Source organism: Haliaeetus leucocephalus, unplaced genomic scaffold (assembly GCF_000737465.1).
Source record: "Haliaeetus leucocephalus isolate CR32 unplaced genomic scaffold, Haliaeetus_leucocephalus-4.0 Scaffold173, whole genome shotgun sequence".
Lineage (NCBI taxonomy): Eukaryota > Metazoa > Chordata > Aves > Accipitriformes > Accipitridae > Haliaeetus > Haliaeetus leucocephalus.
Genome location: NW_010972609.1, coordinates 11,518,404 through 11,537,421, shown reverse-complemented (window position 1 = coordinate 11,537,421; position 19,018 = coordinate 11,518,404). Strand labels below are relative to the sequence as shown.

The window sequence follows — 19,018 nt, the reverse complement described above, 5'->3', positions numbered from 1 at the left end:
CTCTGAAGTTGTGGAAGAGGGCTCAAAGGAAGAGATGCCTATGGTGCCATTGGATGCTGAAGGTTTTGGTTTTCAGCAGGTCTAGCTGAGAAATTCCAGTGTTTAATTAAACTTCATCTTATATGGTTGTTAAATTAGGGTCATGTCCAGCATTATCACTCAATTCTAGTTTGCAGATTACCTGCTTTTAATTTACAGAAACTTAAATCGGCATCTCTGCCTCATGCCCTTGCTTACCCTCCCATTGCTTCACACCCAGTACTCTCACACTGTTGTTTTCCCAAGGATTATTTCCAAGCAAGCTCTGATAGCTGGTGGACTGCTCAGAAAGATCTGTTTTCATTATTTGCTGCTTTCAGCAGAAGGTGTTTTAGCAGTGGGTTGGTTGTGTTTTTTTTGGAAAGATTTCCTATAACCCAATATCCCACTTGCCAACTGCTGCCGCTGACTGGAGAATGTAAAGATATCCATTGTTTGTCATCATACGTTGCTACTGTTTGGAGTCCAGTAACAGATGCTTTTCTTTGTATTTTCCTCAGAGAGCATTGCTAGAACAGAAGCAGAAAAAAAAGCGCCAGGAGCCATTAATGGTTCAGTCCAATGTGGACAGTCGCACAAGAACACGTAGAATGAAACATTCGGAAGAACAAGCACCATTGGTTGAATCGTATCTTAACAGCAACAGCAGCACCATATATCATGGTATACGAATATGATCTATTGTGTATATATTTACTGCAAGTCATAGTATGATGCTCTCCATGTTAAATTTATGCTAATGAGAACAAAGGTTGTTGTTTGGGATTTTTTACTAAATAATTGATATTCTTCACTTGTGTTTGGGGATAAAAAAGTCAGAACTTGCAATGCTAGCATAACAGGAGGGAGTGAGGTGACTAGCTGCCATTTCAGTGCTGTGGGGAAGAGAGGGTGGCTTGTCCCTTCTGCCACGAATATTTGTCTTCAGCCGTGGTTCCTACTGAACTAAAGCATATGCTGTTCCACTCTATGTGTTCCTCTGTACGTAATTTTGCTTAGGCCTGACAGTGTTAATGATAAAATTGAAACCTATTAACTAATTTCAGCCTAAGTTTGCATATAATAATTTCAAAGATACTGTGTTTCTGCAAGGTTCATTAAAATAGGTGAGTAGGTAGAGAAGAGCATTTCAAGCTTGTGTAGTGTGGTCTACCCTTCCTTATTAAAGATTACAAAACCCAGAAGGGACAGAGACACTTCAGGTATCACAGCCATAGGGAAAAAGTTATAATGCCATCTCTATATTGTTAGACTTCAAAGAATTTAATCATCAGAAATAAATCCTAAGGAAACCAGTCGTTATTTAGTTTTGTGCTCATATGGCCCATGCTTGTTGGCCCCCTAATGAGGGTAGGTGCATACTTTTCCTCAGGATTTCCTAGAGGGAAGCGTGGTAACCCTTGTTATATTGTGTCTCTTGTCGGTCTTGTTCCAGGTTGCTAACACCTCCAAGAGTTATAGAGAACAGTAATTTTCAAATTTTCTTGTTTTGCAGATCGTCAAGTTGAATTTGATTCATAAGGGATTCATAAGCCTCAATAGCAAAAAGCTTCCTTCCCTGAGTATTGATGGGTGGGTCAGACAGGAGCTGAAACCTACTGGTACTGGGAACACAGGTGGCTGTTTTCAGGTTGGGAATGCTACTAGGTGGCAGAGTACTTACGGTTTAATGTCTAAAACCCAAAACCTTAGATGCCTTTGTGAGTCTACTTCTGGACAAAAAACCCAAACCAATCAGTATCCTACTCTTAAACAAACAAACAAAAACTTAATCCATCATTCAGTTCAGATCTCTATCAAGTACACTGCATGTGCTATACTTTTTGTCTGCCCTGTCGTTTCATTTTCAGTCGGTGGTCACATCTTTCAACAAGGAGATGGCAGGTATTTACTGGACTAACTAATCATGCTGTGAGAAGTGCAGGTTTCAGAGTCTCTACCCCTGATTTGCAATTGGTGGCATTTTTTTGGTGTGGTTTCAGCTACAGAATTTATTGTTAGAAACTGGAAATTGCATTGATTAAATGTTAAGGTTTCATTAATAATGGGCCTTTTTTATCTTGCTTCTGCAAGCAGATAGACTCCCATAAGTGATCTCAGATGGAGAATTATTTTTTCCCTTAGTATTATTTTAATTATGTTTTTCTAATAAATATTAAAAGCATTAGTAATATTTATCTCTCTTTACTGTCTTTTTCTTAGGGTCTGGGAGGAAAATTTTTAAGAAGAAACTAAATTTCTTTCCAGTCTGACCTAAGAATCTAATTTAGCACAGAATTTTAGTTTTTCTTTATTTTTTAATCAGAGAAAACAGAAATGTCCTCTCTTTCCTCTTTCACTCAATAGCTTATCAAAGGCAAAGAACTGTTCTAAGAAATAGTGTCTTATGGTACAGAGGTGCTGTCATATACTAAACCTTCTGTAATGTCAGTTGAACAAGGTTTTAATTTTCACAGATCAGAGAAACAGACATTACTGTCCCATAAATGGTAGCAAATTTCATATCTGCACTAACTGAGCTAAATTTTGCAACAGTTTGCACCAAAGTGGACTTTCTGACTTAAGTGAGATTAACTGTGCTTTTAAGGTAAGAGACCCTTCCTGTAATATTACACCACACCATTTACTGGAGTCCTTACCAATTTATTCTCCTTAAATCAGTTTGTTCTAAATTTGTCTCTCAAACCCTTTCAATATTTCACAAAGTTTCAGAGAAGCAGAAAAATATAGTAATGTTTCTCATATTCAACCTGGAGTTTGTTAATCCCTGGGGACAGCTGTCCTTGCAATAAGCTGTGCAGTTAGCAAAAGCCACCTTAGGAGAATTTAATTACCTAGTAAAGTATTTTATTGCCTTGTAAAATCCTTTATTAGGAACGTTGCTTTTGAAAATATAAGAACTCCAGAAGTGTCCTTTTTTGGTGTGGTCTTCTCTGGGAATGTGCGTAGTGCCTTAGGTTACAGTGTTTGCATGGTACATAGTTAGGTTTTGATGGCCATTTTTAACTATGGTATTCAGCTTCAGGGTTGGCACTCTTTTCCCCTTCAATGAAAACATTTGTATGTGGGAGTGTCGGATGCATGAGACAGCTGGGCTGTTTCTAAAGAACTATTCTGCTCTTTTCCGTTCATTTGTTTCTGTTATGGGCATGCTGATTTTAGGTTAAGAATGACTCTTTGATGGGAGTTGATGGTCTACTGAATGAACTACATTGCTTGGATGAGCATGTTTGTGAAATCAATTCCTGTACGGCAAATGCTACAAAAAGAACACTTCTTCCCGCCAATCATCTTCCTCTACTCTCTTTTTTAGCTTGTACTAATTCTGTGTAGCACAAAAGTACTTGTTGATTTCAACAAATAATTGGATGCCTGTGTGGAGATATCTCTATGGTACTTTGAGCAAAGTAGGTCAGAGATAACATCTCAGCAATTCTGAGATGTTAGGCTTTCTGCGCTGGGAAATTTTCTTTCATACACTGCCATAGCTTATTCTGATGCAGTTATCTGTGCTGCAGTGGTTCCCTGGTGGGCAACTCTACTCTGGAATAAAACCTCATTTCATTCCAGAATAATTATCAGAGCGTGGAGTAAAAAGTCAGTCACTTTTGTTCTGGAATAGAATATCACCTGGTGAGCTATTTGTAGGTAGATACAGTGGAACAGCATATTTTGCTACTTAAGCTGATAATATGTTTTTCCATATAAAGGAGTCCTTGGCTGCTTTCGAACCTCTGCAGGGAGTTGCAGGGTGATTGCTGGTAGTCCTCTGGCTGCATGTGTATTTTGCTTCCTCTAGCTTGGAGCTGAAGGGAAGTGCAAATAAATGTTAGATGCAATAGGATGGAGGGATGTTAATTAAGGGCTGTGACTGAGCTCAGCTGGGGCAGCTCACAGAGGGGATAATACCAATGTGGCTTTCCTACACTTGTGTTGCTCAGGATTGAAAATGCTGGGACCAGTTTAATTCAGTGTGAAACTGAGCTTGTACAGGGCTCTTGAGTTTCTTTTTTGTTAGTTCAATAAATAGCAAAATGGCTCTGCTGAAAGCATATCTCCACAGAGTAAGGAGGAGTATTGCCAGGATTGCCGTAATTTTTCTTAGATACCTTCAAAGCACAGAGGTGATGTGTTGGTAGGATGAAATGGTATCTCTGCTCCCTGCCAAGTGTTACTAGCAGTTCTTCTGGGTGCCCTGAGACTTTTAAGGAGATGGGTGCCCTTCCACTGAGGAAGTGTCTCTGCAGAATTCACCATGCACAAGTCTCCAGAGAGATCATTTCTTCTCAATCCCTGCCCATATTGCACCTACAGGGAAAAGTTTTCAGATCCGGTTGCTTGTAAATGACTTGCATGTGGTATATCTTTTTAAAACCTTTTCGTTGTTGGCATAATGCCTAATTAACTAATAACATCAAAAGCATTTGACTTATCTGTGGGAATGGACATGAATTAAGTTGGAAAGGCCAACTCGAGATAAAACGAATCCTTGGCACTCTGGTCCATGAGTGGTTAGTTTGAGCTGGAGTATTAGCCAGTGGTAATGCAGTGCTTGCCTGTCAGCATCTGTAGATCAGGTAGGACCAAGTGTACAGGAGATTGCTTATGTTACTTGGAAAGTATTATAGAGATATATTTCATGGGAACAGAACCTTTTGTTTTATAATCTGTGCATCTAGGAACATAGGCACGCTAGTAGGAGTAATAGTTTCATGGCAGCATTTCTAGATAAATCCGGGACAAAGCTGAGTATATGGAGGTAACAGAAAGTGTTCATGTAAAATGATGAATGCAGTGTCCTTCCATCACCCCCGAAATGAAGGTATTAATATAGTTTTGGGACCACACTTGTAGGTTAGACTCTAAATTATCTGCCTGCCATTTCAAGCAATAGGTATCCTTCCATTAACTTCCATGATGTTTGGCTCCAGTTGTTACGATTACAAATAATGCCTCTCTCTTGCAGTACCAGATGCAACTTCATCGCTATTTCATCATTCTAAATAGCAAAATAATAACCAGTAACAACATTTTGTATTGCTATTAAGTCCACGTTGTATATAAAAGACAACAAAGTCATTTATTCACTGGAATAAATTTAATCCCTCTGTGTAGGAGAGATCACTTACAAATTGCTTTGTCTTCTCTTTCTTGTGTTATGTTTATTTTTGATTCAGTGTCCTTCATAAGGACATATTGCTACCTGTTTGTTTAAAGTTTTTATTAAATTTTACTTGCCATTGTGTAATGCATCACAGTCGCATCTGCTGGTTTGTTTTCATGTATCTCTACACCACTTATTTTGTGAAGTTTGTTGAAAACCTGAGCAAACATTTTAGCCTGATATGACTTTGCAAAATTCTGCTATGAGTACAGTTCTTTTCAGTCTGGATTGCAAATACATACTGAGCGTTCCTGGAGCCAAATAGCATGCAGAGATACACTAGTTACTGCAACAATTTAATTACATTATTTAATTACATCTAATGCAAATGATGAAAGACCATTTTTACAGAGAAGAGTAATTTTACTTCTGTGAAAATTGTGAATTTCCATTGGGGAGCGATTTTTCTTTTCACAGCACTGAGGGAGGCGGAGATTTGAATGAGTGCCAGATATGCTTTCATTAATATTACCATACTTCGTTGCAGCTGTGGCTTTTTTTTTTTTTAAAGACTTGAAATTAAAAATGTTTTCAATTAGATACTTGCAGAGTAATTTTCATGGCAACTTCCAATTTAGAGATTTAGATTAACCATGTGTAAAAAGGCAAAATTACTTTCTTACTTTCCTCCTTTGACATTTGGCAGCACATCTAGATGCAATGGTTGTGTGGTGTGTTGAATAGACTTCTGATGACAAGTCATAGCTCTGGATTGTTAAATTTGATGTGTCATTCTGCTCCTTTACCATGAATGATGAGAGAGAGTTTTCTGATGAGTATCAAGCTGTCAACTTCATAAGATGGCATCAGTTAACCATTCATTTAAAAAAGCATATATTTGCATGTTCATCAAAACACTGTCTTGCCACCCCTGTTTTCCACTGACCTTGAAATGAGAAGGTATTAGTTTATTTTTTGAAGATAGCAAGGAATGTTCTGTGCACAAGACTATTAATACTGAGAGATCAGGCAGCACTCCAAGTATCATGTGGGCAAAATACTTAACTTCCAATAAGCATATATTCTGAAATCTCCCTTTCAGCCGCAGTCTTTTCACCTTCGTCTAAAGGGGAAGCATCTTTTTTTGATTTATCAGCAGTCCTTACTGTGCTAGTACATTTCCAAAATAAACAAACTAACCCAGCAGCAACGATCAGAGAGCAGTGGGTAGGAAGTCCTTTAGAGGTCTTCTTGTGGTTCTTGGTACTGGAAGATTTGAGAAAGAAGTTTAGAGGCAGTTGCTCACAACTGCTTGAAAAACTCCCTTCTCTTTGCTTTAAAGTCCCACTTAAAGTGTATTTACTTTCAGTTACTACTTCCAAACTAGCTATTATTTTCTGTCCGTGACAACCTCAGTGTCCGGGAGCAGCAGGGCCAGGAGGTGGGGGTGACCCCAAGCACGGGCAATGCCCTCGCAGACGGAGCTCCATCCCACAGGCTTCGAACGCGGCGGGCAGAGCCGGCTGCTACTAATGGGATTCTCGGCTGTCCCAGATGCGCCAAGGGATGAACTGGGGCCAGGGCCCTCCAGGGTGCCAGTCCGGGCAGAAAGGAGGCAGGGCCAGGAGACGAGGCAGCAGCGTACGTATGAGGGTCCATGGAGCAGATGAGCCACCTCTAGCATGGTGCCGGGGTCCTCTCCGGAGGCAGAGCTAGGCAGCAGCGTACGTACGAGGGTCCATGGAGCAGATGAGCCACCTCTAGCATGGTGCCGGGGTCCTCTCCGGAGCCAGAGCTAGGCAGCAGCATACCTGCAGCTTAGCCCCGGGCTGAGCTGGAAGAGAGCCCACGGGCAGGGGGTGGGTGGAAGCCCCCAGGGAGGCTTGTCAGGGCAATTAAAGCCTACTCGTGCCCTCAGGGTCGCCATACGTAAAATAATTATGTAATTTCTTACTGTCCTTAATCTTCCTGGCATAGGTTTTTCATGGCTAATTTTAGCTTTCCTTATTAGCAGTCTGCTTTCCCAAAGAGTCTAATTCATTGCTATTAACTCTCCATTTCACATTTTCTTTCCCCCTCCCCAGACAGCAGATATGTGGGGGTTAAGAGCATCTTTTGTTTAATTCCTTCCTTTGTTCTTTCTGAGGGAATCTCCTTATAGCAATGAGCTTTTAATAATGTCCTTAAGCAGTACTAGGTTCTCATGTACACTTGTTCCTTTTTTCTCAGCCCGTTCACATTCAGTTTCACAAGTATTTTCACCTTTGTAAAATCAGCCTGGTCAACACATCAGTGTTAAATACATAAACTGCAAGGAGCCATAGGGGATTTATGGGCGATACAAGTTTTTTTGGAATCTGGAATTTGACTGTAAGTTACTAGCTGCAGGGGTAATGCCTTTGATTATAAGCATTTTGAAGCAGAAATCAAATCTTTGCATGTGATTAAATAGTAACTAACATACCAGAGTCCTTGCCCTAATTCAGGCCCTTGTATTTGACTAATTTTATTTCATTGCATTGTAAAATATAGTGGGTTTGCCCATCTTCCCAATATTTCTGATAGAATCCAGCATCTTTTAGATGATAGTGGAAATGCTAGACCAGTTCAGAATCTAAGTTGATTAAATAAAGTAATAATGAATGACAGCCCAAATAAGCAGCAAGATTCACTAAGGCTAGAACTTTACAAAGTAAAAGAGCAAGTCATTCTGACAGTGAAACACAGGAGCATCTCAGGCAACAGTAAGAAAAGGACAACGAATTTGCATTGATTTGTTAAGGTACATCCTGACTGAACTGTAGTTTATCTTTCTTTGCATGGTACTCATTCTGGATTTCACTTCTACTGTTGAGAGGATGTTGGTAAATAGAATGAATATTTGCCTTATACAGTTAAGCCAATGATTTGCCTCGCATACCTCATTGTCTGTTTCAGCCTCTTCCTACTTAAGGTGTTTTCCAGACAGATTGCATAAATTTTTAATGTATCCACTTAAAGTTTTTTTTCTTCTTTTTGTGATTTTTCACTCACTTCATTCTTTGCATACTGTACTGATCAAAACCAGTTGGGTTTTTTTTTTTTAGCACATGGCATTTTTATGTGATAGAGATTGGTAAGTTGTGATTCATAAATTTTTTGTTTGTTTCCTTCTTCCTCTAAGATCATAAGAGTGTGCAAGCACTCATATCAAGAAAAATGGTCATGCAAATGGAAAAAAAAAAAATCTGCATTTTCATTGCATGCTACTTTGAAACTAATTTCCTGTGTTAACTTCTCATCATGAGGGCCAGATGAAAAAACATGCTTTTCGTTTTATTCACTCATGTAAACATGTGTGGATAACTATCTTTCAATATTTTTTTTTTCAGTTCGGTGTTGTCTGCATCACAGATTACTCACTTACAGATTTCATCCTTTTGTTTGATTGTGTGTTGTAGCTTTATCCCTGTAACATGCAGTGTTGTCCAACACAGAACTGATTCGTGGGAGAGGCTTCTTTTTCCCACTTTGAGCAGTTAGGCCATTGGTGATGGAAGGCAAAGCCAGGACACTGACCCTCTCTGCTTTGATGCAAGTTCTTCTATGCTCATCTTGTACTATGCTAATAGACGATTTGTTTGTTGTTCCTCTTTTTCTTTTCAGCTCAGGTTCTGAATTAATATTGCAATCTGTGCTCTTTTCTGTCTCCACAAAAGTATTTTTTTCAAATACTGTATTGAGGTTAGTAGTCAGTGCTTGATTTAATGAACATGGATGAATAACACTAAAATTAAAATCATGTCATTGTTTTATTTGAGAGCTTGCCATTTATCTCAAAACTGTTTCTTACGAGTCCAAATGAGAATGAAACACCAGATCTGAGTCCAGCATTATTTGCTCTTTGGAATTCTGTCTTATGGCAACACATGCTCTTCCATTTTTGTCTTGTCTAAATACAAATTCTAGTACAAACAAATAATTCTAGTAGAAAAGGAAAATCTGTGAGATTTTTTTTAAGTGAAGATTTTAATAATTTGGGATGAGGCATATGGAGTGTCAGGCTAGATTTTCAAATGTAGTCTCCTATTGTTTAAGATAACTATCAATGGGGACTTTTAAAGTTGCCTAAATTTCTTATTGTACTGAAATCAATGCATTTTTGAGTGACAGTCTTTGAAACTCCATCCCTGTATAGCTGCATTTAAGGTTCTTAATTTATTTATCCTGTGGTACTGCCTAGCATTGTTTTTAACTTTTTAACATCCAACTAAGGACATAATCATATTGTCATGTCAGTGAATATTATCTAGGGAGGCCAGTTTATCTCATTTTTTTATTCAGGCTTTCTTGCAGGGAACTGTAAATTGTTTTACAAGGCTGTCTAGAGTCTGTGGAGAATGCAGGTTAGAGCTTGCCTCGAGGTTCCCATCCTGCTGAGAAGGGGAATTCTTGTCAGACTGTTACTTAGTGATCCAAAGATGTAGTAGAGGGCAGAGGGGAAGACATCTGATCCCCTGACAACATGGTTGGCGATAAACATTGCCTCTACGAACTCCTTATCTCCAGAAAGACAGACTGGAAGGAGTGCTGGTTTGATAAGTTCAAAGCTCCACATGCTAATGACCAGCTGCAGAGTATGGAGGGTATTAGAAATGGTTGTTCTTGCAACTCTCCAGGGCAGGAGAAAGCACTGGAAACAGAAAATAGAATTTTTTACTTTTGCTCCACATCTAAATCTGCCGGAGCCACTGAGCAAGGTAGGCCCCCAGACCTCTCTCTGTAGGTCGGCAGGCTTCAGAAGATAGCCCATTGCCCACTCCTCTGCAAGGACTGAAGTAGTGACTGGCCCTGTTCAGAGGAGCTGCTGCACTGCCTGAACTTCACTCCCTACCACACTGCGGTGGGCAGCGCTTATGCGGGAGGCGTTTGGGGGGATTAGTGCTGACGGGCAGGGGAGACCAGTGTTTACCCTGGGCTTAAATGCAAGTACGTAGCCAAGTCCCCTGGAATGCAGTGCTGTCCTGAACTGAATTTGTATGGTCAGTAGCAAAACTACATAATTTCTTTGATACCTGCAGTCACAAGAGAAAATATTAGTGAGTGGATGAGCCTCACCTAGTTCTGCTATTTGCCGAGTAGTTAGTAGCTAAGAATAAGATGTTTTTGTGGTGGAGATGGTATTTCGGGATTCAATTTGGATTTATTTTAGAGGTGGTGCTTTAAAAGTAATGATAGAGCTCAGAAAAGCATCCTGTAGAAACAGGAAATTCTGTGCCAATTCCTTTCATGAAGCCAGCTGCAGTATCTCCACATTGATGGTTTAAATCTTATTTTGCAGCCTCCGTCACTTATGTCTGAAAGTCCTGTTTACCATAGACAGGAGTGATGGTATATGCTCAAAATGGCTGCTGGACTGAAATCTTGTTCTCTGCCTTACAGAGTAAAGCAATGTAAATATTTCCTTCTCTGTCCTTTGAAGCTCCATCACTGTACTTGCAGTCAGATATCTCTTGCTGAAAGTTATGAGACAAAAGTAATTCAAAAAGCTTCAGGCTTTTTTACTTCTTAGATCAAAGGATAGCTGACAAGATAGTGAAGATAAGTCTTTAATTTTTCAATTAACAATATCGGATTGTTTCATCCTTTGCTGATTAATCATTGCTTTGGACCAAGTAAATGATGCTTCATGAATGAGCATGGCCATATTTAAAACGATTTAGAGAACTGTCTGGCCATTTAATATAGGTCATTTGTAAAGTACTGAATTTAATTATAATGTGGATGATCATCTTTAAAACAACTGAAAGAACACACCCTAGTTTTTAAAGAGAGACTGAGCTACAAATACGGGGTAGATTGCTGGGTTGGCAAATCACACCTATTTAAAGACTGTGGAGTGGGGACTCTTTGGTTGCCTGCTTAGTCCCAGGCTGCCATGCCCATGGAAATAGGACCCAGTGTACTGTTCTTATGTGCCATTTTCCCTGTCATCCTGTGTGCTTACTCCTTTGGTTATATCTTATTCATTTCCAGTGCTCCTTTACACTCAGCAAAGGGACTGCAGTCTTGTAATTAGTGTATGATAAAGACAGGAATGAGGAGTTGGGCAGTGACAAGCCATTTCTTTGGGCTTTTAGTCAAGTTAATGTATATTCTCTATAAAACTCGAACTCTGTCTAATGAGAAAAGGAGGGTGTGTGTATTAATTGCCTCAAATGCTCATTGTGTTGTGAATGTGGTGCTATCCATAACAGATTGCTGTGCTGGGGAGGGTAGCTGTGGGTTTGTAAGCTACAGTCTACACAGACATTACTAAATCCGTTTCATCTTACTCCTCTGAGAGTCTTGTTGCTGTTTCTATTGATATTCATGCGCATGAAGGGAAGTTGCCTCACAGACCAGAAGCCTAGGGAGAATTTCCCCCTTCAAAGAGAGATTACTGGCAATCCACACATCATTGAGCATCATTTGGTCTTTTGGTGGTTTATGAAGTTTGTCGTGATATTTTTAAAGTAGTTTTATGGGCAATCAGTTCTTTCCAGTAAGGTTTCTTAGTGGACTTCTTTTATCCTTTTAAAGAAAGCACTTTAGTTTTGGGAAAAAGAAAGGGATGGTGGGAGGCCCCAAGTACCAGGGTGACATTCCTCTGAGATAAACCACAGTCACCACCTAAAGTCAGTGGGGCTTAGCAATTGACAGTGACCAGCAGCTGGCACCAAAATCTCTTAGTGCCCACCTATAGGTTGTTTTGTTAGGGCTGGGAAGTTTGGTGATTCCTTTATGTATTTCACAGAGGTAATTGCTTTTATGCCTTTGTAAACTCTATTATTTCACTTCAAGGCTTGGACTGGCCAGAAGAAAGAGTTATTGTGTGTGTTGCTTTCACAGATTCAAATATTGACCGCAAAGTGTGTCATGCTTTTAGAAAATGATAAAGCCTTTTTTTACTTTGAAAACAACTAGTGTTGCGTGAATTATGCTGACATTTACAGTTTATGCCACGCATATTATGTTGAGACTTCTAAGGAATTAATTAATTTGTGTATGTTACAAAGTAGGAGGAGTTTTTCATTTCAGCTTGGGTATAGTTTCACCACAAAATGCATGGCCATTCTACTCATCTTACTGTGATATATACAATTGTGCAAGATGCGTTTTGAAAAAAACCTTCTGATGATTCCTTGTTTACGGGGTTAGGATGTAGCTTTAAACATAGGCACTACAAAGTCTAAAGAAATTTTTTCTGCCTCGCGCTGCCACTGCTGATGATCAGTCTGGCAGAGCTTTACTACGAGGAAAAGTGCTTCCTACAATAGCTCAGCAACACATTAATATTCTGATGTCACTTTTGGCCTGAAAGTTAGGAGCTGATACATTATTGGAAGGAGGAAAAATGTTAGGAAATACATCCCAGCTAACCTAACACTTTCAGGTTTTTACTGTAGCTTTGCAAATTCTGGTTTATTTGACTCTCCTCTCTGCATGCATTGTCTGAAATACCAAACAAACTCTGCTATGTCTGCTTACTCTTTTATGCTTTCACAGAGTTCTCAAGTCATTCTCTCTTCTCTCTCTCTCCGCTCCCCCCCCCCCCTTTCTCTCTCCTCTCTCTCTGTTTTTGTTTTTGGTGGGGTACCCTGAATCTCTCAAGCAGTGCAGGAGGCCGAACAGGAAGATGTAAAGGTGGTAGTGGATGCCCAAGCTCCGAAACCAACTAAAAAAACCAAGGCAGCAGCTGCGAGCTGTCAGACTGGCAGCACCAGAAAGGAGAAAAAAGGGAAACATAAAGGTTAGCTGCATGCGGCTGAATGTCAGATGTTGAATTGACTGCAAAATACTTTTTTTTAAAATTATTATTTATTTGAATTCTGAAAATTGCCTAAAAGTAATTTCTTGACATTTTTATGAGATTGGAAAATGTGAGTGACTTGGTCTTGTCGTGGCATGTACAACCTGGGAGTGAAGGAGGGCTAAAATTTGTAAACTGAGTCTTTTCCAAAGGAGAGTGTTTGTTTAAATTGCAGAGAAGGAAAAAAGTACTGATGGAAAGATGCTGGTGTTTTCCTGCAGTGTTAAAAAAATGAGAACCATCTTACACCAATGTGGGTTTTTAGACTATCTGCATGTAATGTAATTTGGAGAAACAGCCTTAAATTGCAGTCACTTCTGTCCAGACTCTTATGAGGTTTAAACTATACAAATTAGAGGTTAAGTGGGCATTTTGAAAATCAATTCAAGAAAACCGAGACAACATCCTCAAAGGGGTTCTTCAAGTTGTTACTTAGTGTTGCTCTGTCCCACCTGGTTGACATATGGGAGGTGTTTGTATGAAAAATTTTCTGCAGTGACTTTGGGTAAGATTAGAGAGACAAAAAAATACACTGTTGATAATAACAAAAGGGTTGGTAGAAATGACGCTGCCATTATTAGACTTAGTATTTGAACTACATAGACTAGATGGAAGAAGTGACGTGAGCTACTTTAGAGGTATTAAAATTTTATTTTTATATGCACACTCACAAAAAGAGAGGTTTTTGTACCACGTACAGTTTCTTTTTATTTGATGGCAAATGACTAATGAAATTAATAAATACCTTTCCAATAATTTGCAGCTCTTGGATAAGGCCACTGTAACACTATCCTGCCTGGACTGTACTGTATTCCTGTCTTGTGTATGTCCAACAGTCTCTCTGTTATTGCTTAAGTAAGAAAATAGTATATATCCTTGACCAGTCTATTTAAAGATAGCAATGACTAATAAGGGTAATTATTGAGGTCAGAGTATTGGGGCTTACCTATAGACATTTTGCAGGACTTGAGCCTACCTTATCAAAACCCTTTACACATCCTTTACATATTGCAGCTTAATTCTTGAGACCTGAATCTACAGTGTCTTTATGTCTGTAGTCCTTCTGGCTGCAAAGGAGGCCCTAGGTTAGACAGGCTTTAGAGTTTGGCCCTGAGGTAAAGACTTTATTCATATATTTGAAAAAAAAGATGGTGTGTGTCAATACCTAGGCTTAAAATAATAAGTAAAAGTCAAAGGTTAAAATTAACAATGTGAAATTTGTTGGCAAAATAAGTGAACAGAAAGCTAATGTTTCTCAGTTTAATGCAAAAAGTAATGCCACTCCAGCGTAGTACTACAGATGGCAAATTTTGTTTTGAAGTACATCTTCCTGATGAGTAAAAATTCTTTTACTAGTTTAAAAGAAAACCTGTCTTAGGCTGTAACTGAGCATTGTTCAGGGTAATTCTTAAATCATGGTTACTACATAACCTTGAGGCTCTGTTTCACCTCATATAATACCTGTTTTGCCTTTATGGGGTGTCTATGTCTGTACTATGTCCAGAACTTAGGATACTGTGCTGGTCAGTTACAGCAGGTTTGATTTGACAAATTTGCATTGTATAATACCAACGTGTGTAGACACTCGCCTGTTTTCTAGGCAGTTTTCTGATGAGCTCTTGGCTAAAATATTCCATGAATATTCCTAGCCGCAGGCCTAGTGAGGCTCATAGCAAGAAACTACTCATTTGAGTGTGTGATTTCCAGGGCTGTTCTGCAGACGCTGGTCACGTCCACGCTGGGGCTGCATTTGCCGGATAGCTCTCTTCAAACTCACCTGCTACATGTAGGCAAGTTAGTCCATGAGCAGCATGTGCTTACTGTGAAGGAGTTACACTGGTTTTTATTACCTCACAGCAGGTAACACCTAGTATTTGTTTCATATGCCAATAATATTTTTATTTATTTTCTGAAGAATTCCCCAAACAGGCAAGTGTTGGCAGATTTTAATAGAAGCAAGTTGTGTCAGTAAAAGTAATGTCACTTCATGTAGACTGAGAACTTTTGCATGCTGGTACTGCTCTGTGTGTTGGAAACTAACATTGTTAGCTATCGAAACCTCTGCTTCTGCTGCAATTCTTATTGCTCATCCTGCTGTGCTATGCGTGGTCTTCCCTGGCCTTCAGCATTTGCCCATCAGTGGCATCTTAGGTTTGTTTCCATGGAGTGGAGGTGTTATTCATCAATTATACTAAAGAAAGTTTTGAGTACCTCCTCTGCTGAAGTGTATGTTGATGATTAGTAACAAATCTCAAGTGAAAAGTATCCCTGTCAGTTAAAGTATATTCAGAGTGTACGCGTAGCACCTTCTCATCCAGCTCATCTACTTTTTCCACACACTGGTATTTAACTGTTCATTCATGTATAACTTCGCCCTTGGAATGGTATCTAGTTTACCTTTGATAGTGTAAACTTGGAGTGTTTGCAGGGGATTGTAACTGGATTCCCAGTCTTGCATATTTATTGAAGCTGCAAAATATTTTGTTATTGGATGAACAAGTAAAACCAAACGCGACTTTACAATTCCAGAGGGATTTTACTGATCAATCCACTACAGACATAGCTAATTTGTTTTACTTAGGAATGAAGAAAACGCAAGTGGTAGCAGAACCCTGTAGCAGAACTTGCATCAATTTTTTCATATACTTTTAAGAGTAAGTGTGAGTCTTAAAAAAAGATTTTGTAAGAAAATTGAATGGATTTGCTTAGAACTTCAGATCTAACTAATGAAAATGGGTGAAGGTTAAATGGGTTTATACCATTTTGTGGCACAAGAGATTTTGTTGGAGGAAGTTCATTGGCAATTAGACCAAATCTTGGAAGTTTTAGGTTCTGCTTTCAGCTTTGCAATTGCTTCAGGTTTTGTCTCCACTCCGACTGTAACCTTTACATGTCCTGTAAACGAGCAGGCTGAACGCTGAGGGGTGAATGCACTTTACACACTAAAATAGCATTTTAAAGGTTTCTGTTAGTATTTAGCTATAGTGAGCATTACCTTTCTAAGCACAGCCAAGCTCTTTGTACTTTAAGAAAAAAGAACCTTTAGACCAGATCCTATGAATAATAAGCTAATTCAGAGCAAAAATCGTTGAATTATACATGAATAGCTCTTGAAGCTGTAGTGTAATGATTGTACTCTGGTCTTAGATGTGTAATGCTTTTTTAAGTGGCTCAAAGGACGATGAAACTATGATCAGAACAATGTGCTAAAGACAAATGCAAGGGAAATATTAGGTTTAATGAGGTTACACCGACATAAGGCAAGAAAAGGAATGTGGCTAATTCCTCATGTAAAGCTAATGGTGCCTGTCAAGTTACTGGTCAGTGCATTTTGTAATTCTGTGAAGGGTAGTACAATATTTAGCAAATTTTTTCTAAATCTGTGATTATTACTGGTATTTCATTCTTAATGGCAGTATCCAGTATACACTGTGCCTATTTTTTAAAAGAAACATCATTTTTGTGGGACAGAGCCTACAAATGCAGTGAATTGATGACATTTTGTAGTAGCTTAGCTAATAAAACTTGTATTTCTGAAAGCTTTGGTCTCACAGTTTATTGTTTGACATAATATTCAGTATTGGAAAAAAACCCCAAATGTAACAAATATGTAAAATGGTTGTCTTTCCAGTGGAGATAGTGGATCAAATTCTGGTTTCATTTGTGACGCTAGTGAGGGGTGATTAAGGATATTAGTGAACCTGGTGTACAGTATTGCTAGATGGTTCAACAGAAGAGTAATGCAAACAAGTGAAAATAGTTGCAGCAGGAACCTATGAAAAGTATGCACCCTGCATAGGATTACAAATACAAAACCAGAGCATCTTTAGATATCAAATACCCTGATGATTCTTTAAAAATTGAGATTCCTGAAAGTATTACAGGTACATAGTGGTGTGGGGTTTTTTGTTTCGTTCGTTTTTTTCCTCCAGTATAGGTTTGTGAAGAAATTAATAAATACACCAGATAAAGTGCTTTTTTGGCTATGTGCCATGAATGGGGCAAAAACAAATCAGGAAGATAAAATGGAACCTTTAAAAAAACCCCAGAACCTTTAAAAAAAACCTGGAGAACCATGCAAGGCCAGGAGTTAATTCAAAGTGAAATCTGATAGGAAAATTCAGGAATCATTTTGTGAAAAGTTGTTGTGGTTTGTTTGGTTTTGGGTTGTTGTTTTTTTTTCCTTGCACTCTTGCACTTATAGCATGTAAGTGCATTATAGGAAAACCCTGCTGTGAACTGCATTGGTTCACTCCCTGCCATGGGCAATATCAATGAAGATTTTTGTCACTGAAATCAGGAATCTGGATGCGTATAAAATGTTCAAATAAACAATACCTTCCCGGCAATTTTTCTCTTATGTTATACATTAAATGTAGTTAGTATGTTGGGTATTCCCTGCTGTCTTTGAGAGTCAAAAAGCAAATGAGCTGCTCTGACACACAGCTCTTTTTCTGCCAGAGTGGCTATTTCATGTTTTGATTTGGTTTGCTTCTTCCGTGTTTCTTTTCTCTCTTTCATGCCTGTCTGTCTGTTTTGATTTGTGCATCATGTCCCATTTTTATGTGTAACAAGCAACTACATTAACGCTGGCTGACTAAGAAAGCAGAATCATTTGTTGGATAAGAAGCATCATTTCTCACAATAACACTTCCTTTCTGATGGGGGAAGGGAAGTTCATGTGGAGTAGATCTCTCAGCTTCCCTGTGCATTAAAGAGAAAGGGCAGGAGTAACAATAAGTGAGCTTCCACCAAGAAAACTCCTGTTATTTCTAGATCTGACAACCCTTTCAGGCTGTGCTTTGGCAACACGCGAACTTGATTGTGAAGAAGTCATTTTGGCCTCCTCAGGATAGAGGTTTATGAAAGTATAGTTCCTGCCAGTTTTCTAGGTTTCATCAAAGTGAATGCAGAGCTTGGTGCTCAAGCACTTGCTTTTAGTGACCTGATCTGGTGTTAGCAATAGTCCTTCTTTTGGTGGAATTTTGGACTAAATCACCTCCAGAGGTAATTTTCTAAAAAAATTCTATTTGCCCCCTTTCCTTATAAACAAATCCCTTTGTGATTTTGCAGTTGCTTGAACCCGTATCAGTGGGTGTGCAGTCCCTATGAGAACAGGCGTATACTGGGAAATGGCTTACAAAATATTGACAGCTACAATATACTTAAGGTTATTCAGTCCTTGAAAATGGACCCCAAAAATGTTTTTCCTCCCTTTACACATTCTGCTTTTTCAGTAAATTCCTTTTGAGGAGAGTTTCACCCAACAGAGAAAGAGAGAGATTTTTTTTTTTTTAAATTTCTTTTAAAGCAGTGGAGTTCTAAATTTCTAGAAGATGTAATTTCATGATATTTCATTCTAGCCATTTTGTTAGAGCTTCCTAAGCAATCATTCTGAGAGAACCTTTTTCACTTATTGATTTGTGCAATACTACTTTCTTGTACCACTGTTCTGGAAGTAAATGTTGTTATACTCAGTGGTCACATTTCTTGATAAATGCAGATTTAAAAAAAAAAATAAAGTGTTGTTTTGTCTTTTTAATTTAAAATGTAGATCACTTGAGGTGATAAAAGCAGAAGCAGGGTTTGCTTTAAGCCAAGTTCTTTAAAGGACAGAAATGCTATTTGTTCTGGTGTCAGTCTAATAAGAACAGATTTCTCTGAGGACAGACTCCCTGTCCTTGACCGCGGAGCAGGCCAGCTGGCCTTTGAAGGGTTATGCTGCCATCCCTAAGTTGGAGGAAGGAGCTGCTCTGCAGTGTTCTTGAAGAGCAATTGCAGTGTTCCTGCTGCCTGCAGCCTTGAGTGTTATCCATGTGGATATGACTTCTGTGTCAGACCAGGGGCTTATTTAACCTTGTATCTTGCCTTTGAATGCATGGTTTAAAAAAAAAAAAGAGAAAATTTTCTAGTGTGCCTGCATTTGCTATCAGCATGTTTGTAGAGGAAAGACATACTTGTTGTAGAACCTTTGTTGTATGTACCTTAGGTCAGAAAATGTGGCTTGAGATTTTCTCTTCCAGAGACCTCTTGCCTGACCTCAG

The 19,018-nt window shown here is 38.9% G+C and overlaps 1 protein-coding gene across 1 annotated transcript in view; it reads left to right on the top strand.

Moving 5' to 3' along the window:
• Window positions 1-587: 587 nt before the first annotated feature.
• The window catches only part of TUB (tubby bipartite transcription factor), a 39,583-nt gene continuing 21,152 nt past the window's right edge, over window positions 588-19,018 (top strand). Inside the window, exon 1 of the mRNA XM_010563816.1 lies at window positions 588-702. Coding sequence (XP_010562118.1) covers window positions 588-702 — 115 coding nt within the window. The remainder of the gene's footprint in view (window positions 703-19,018) is intronic.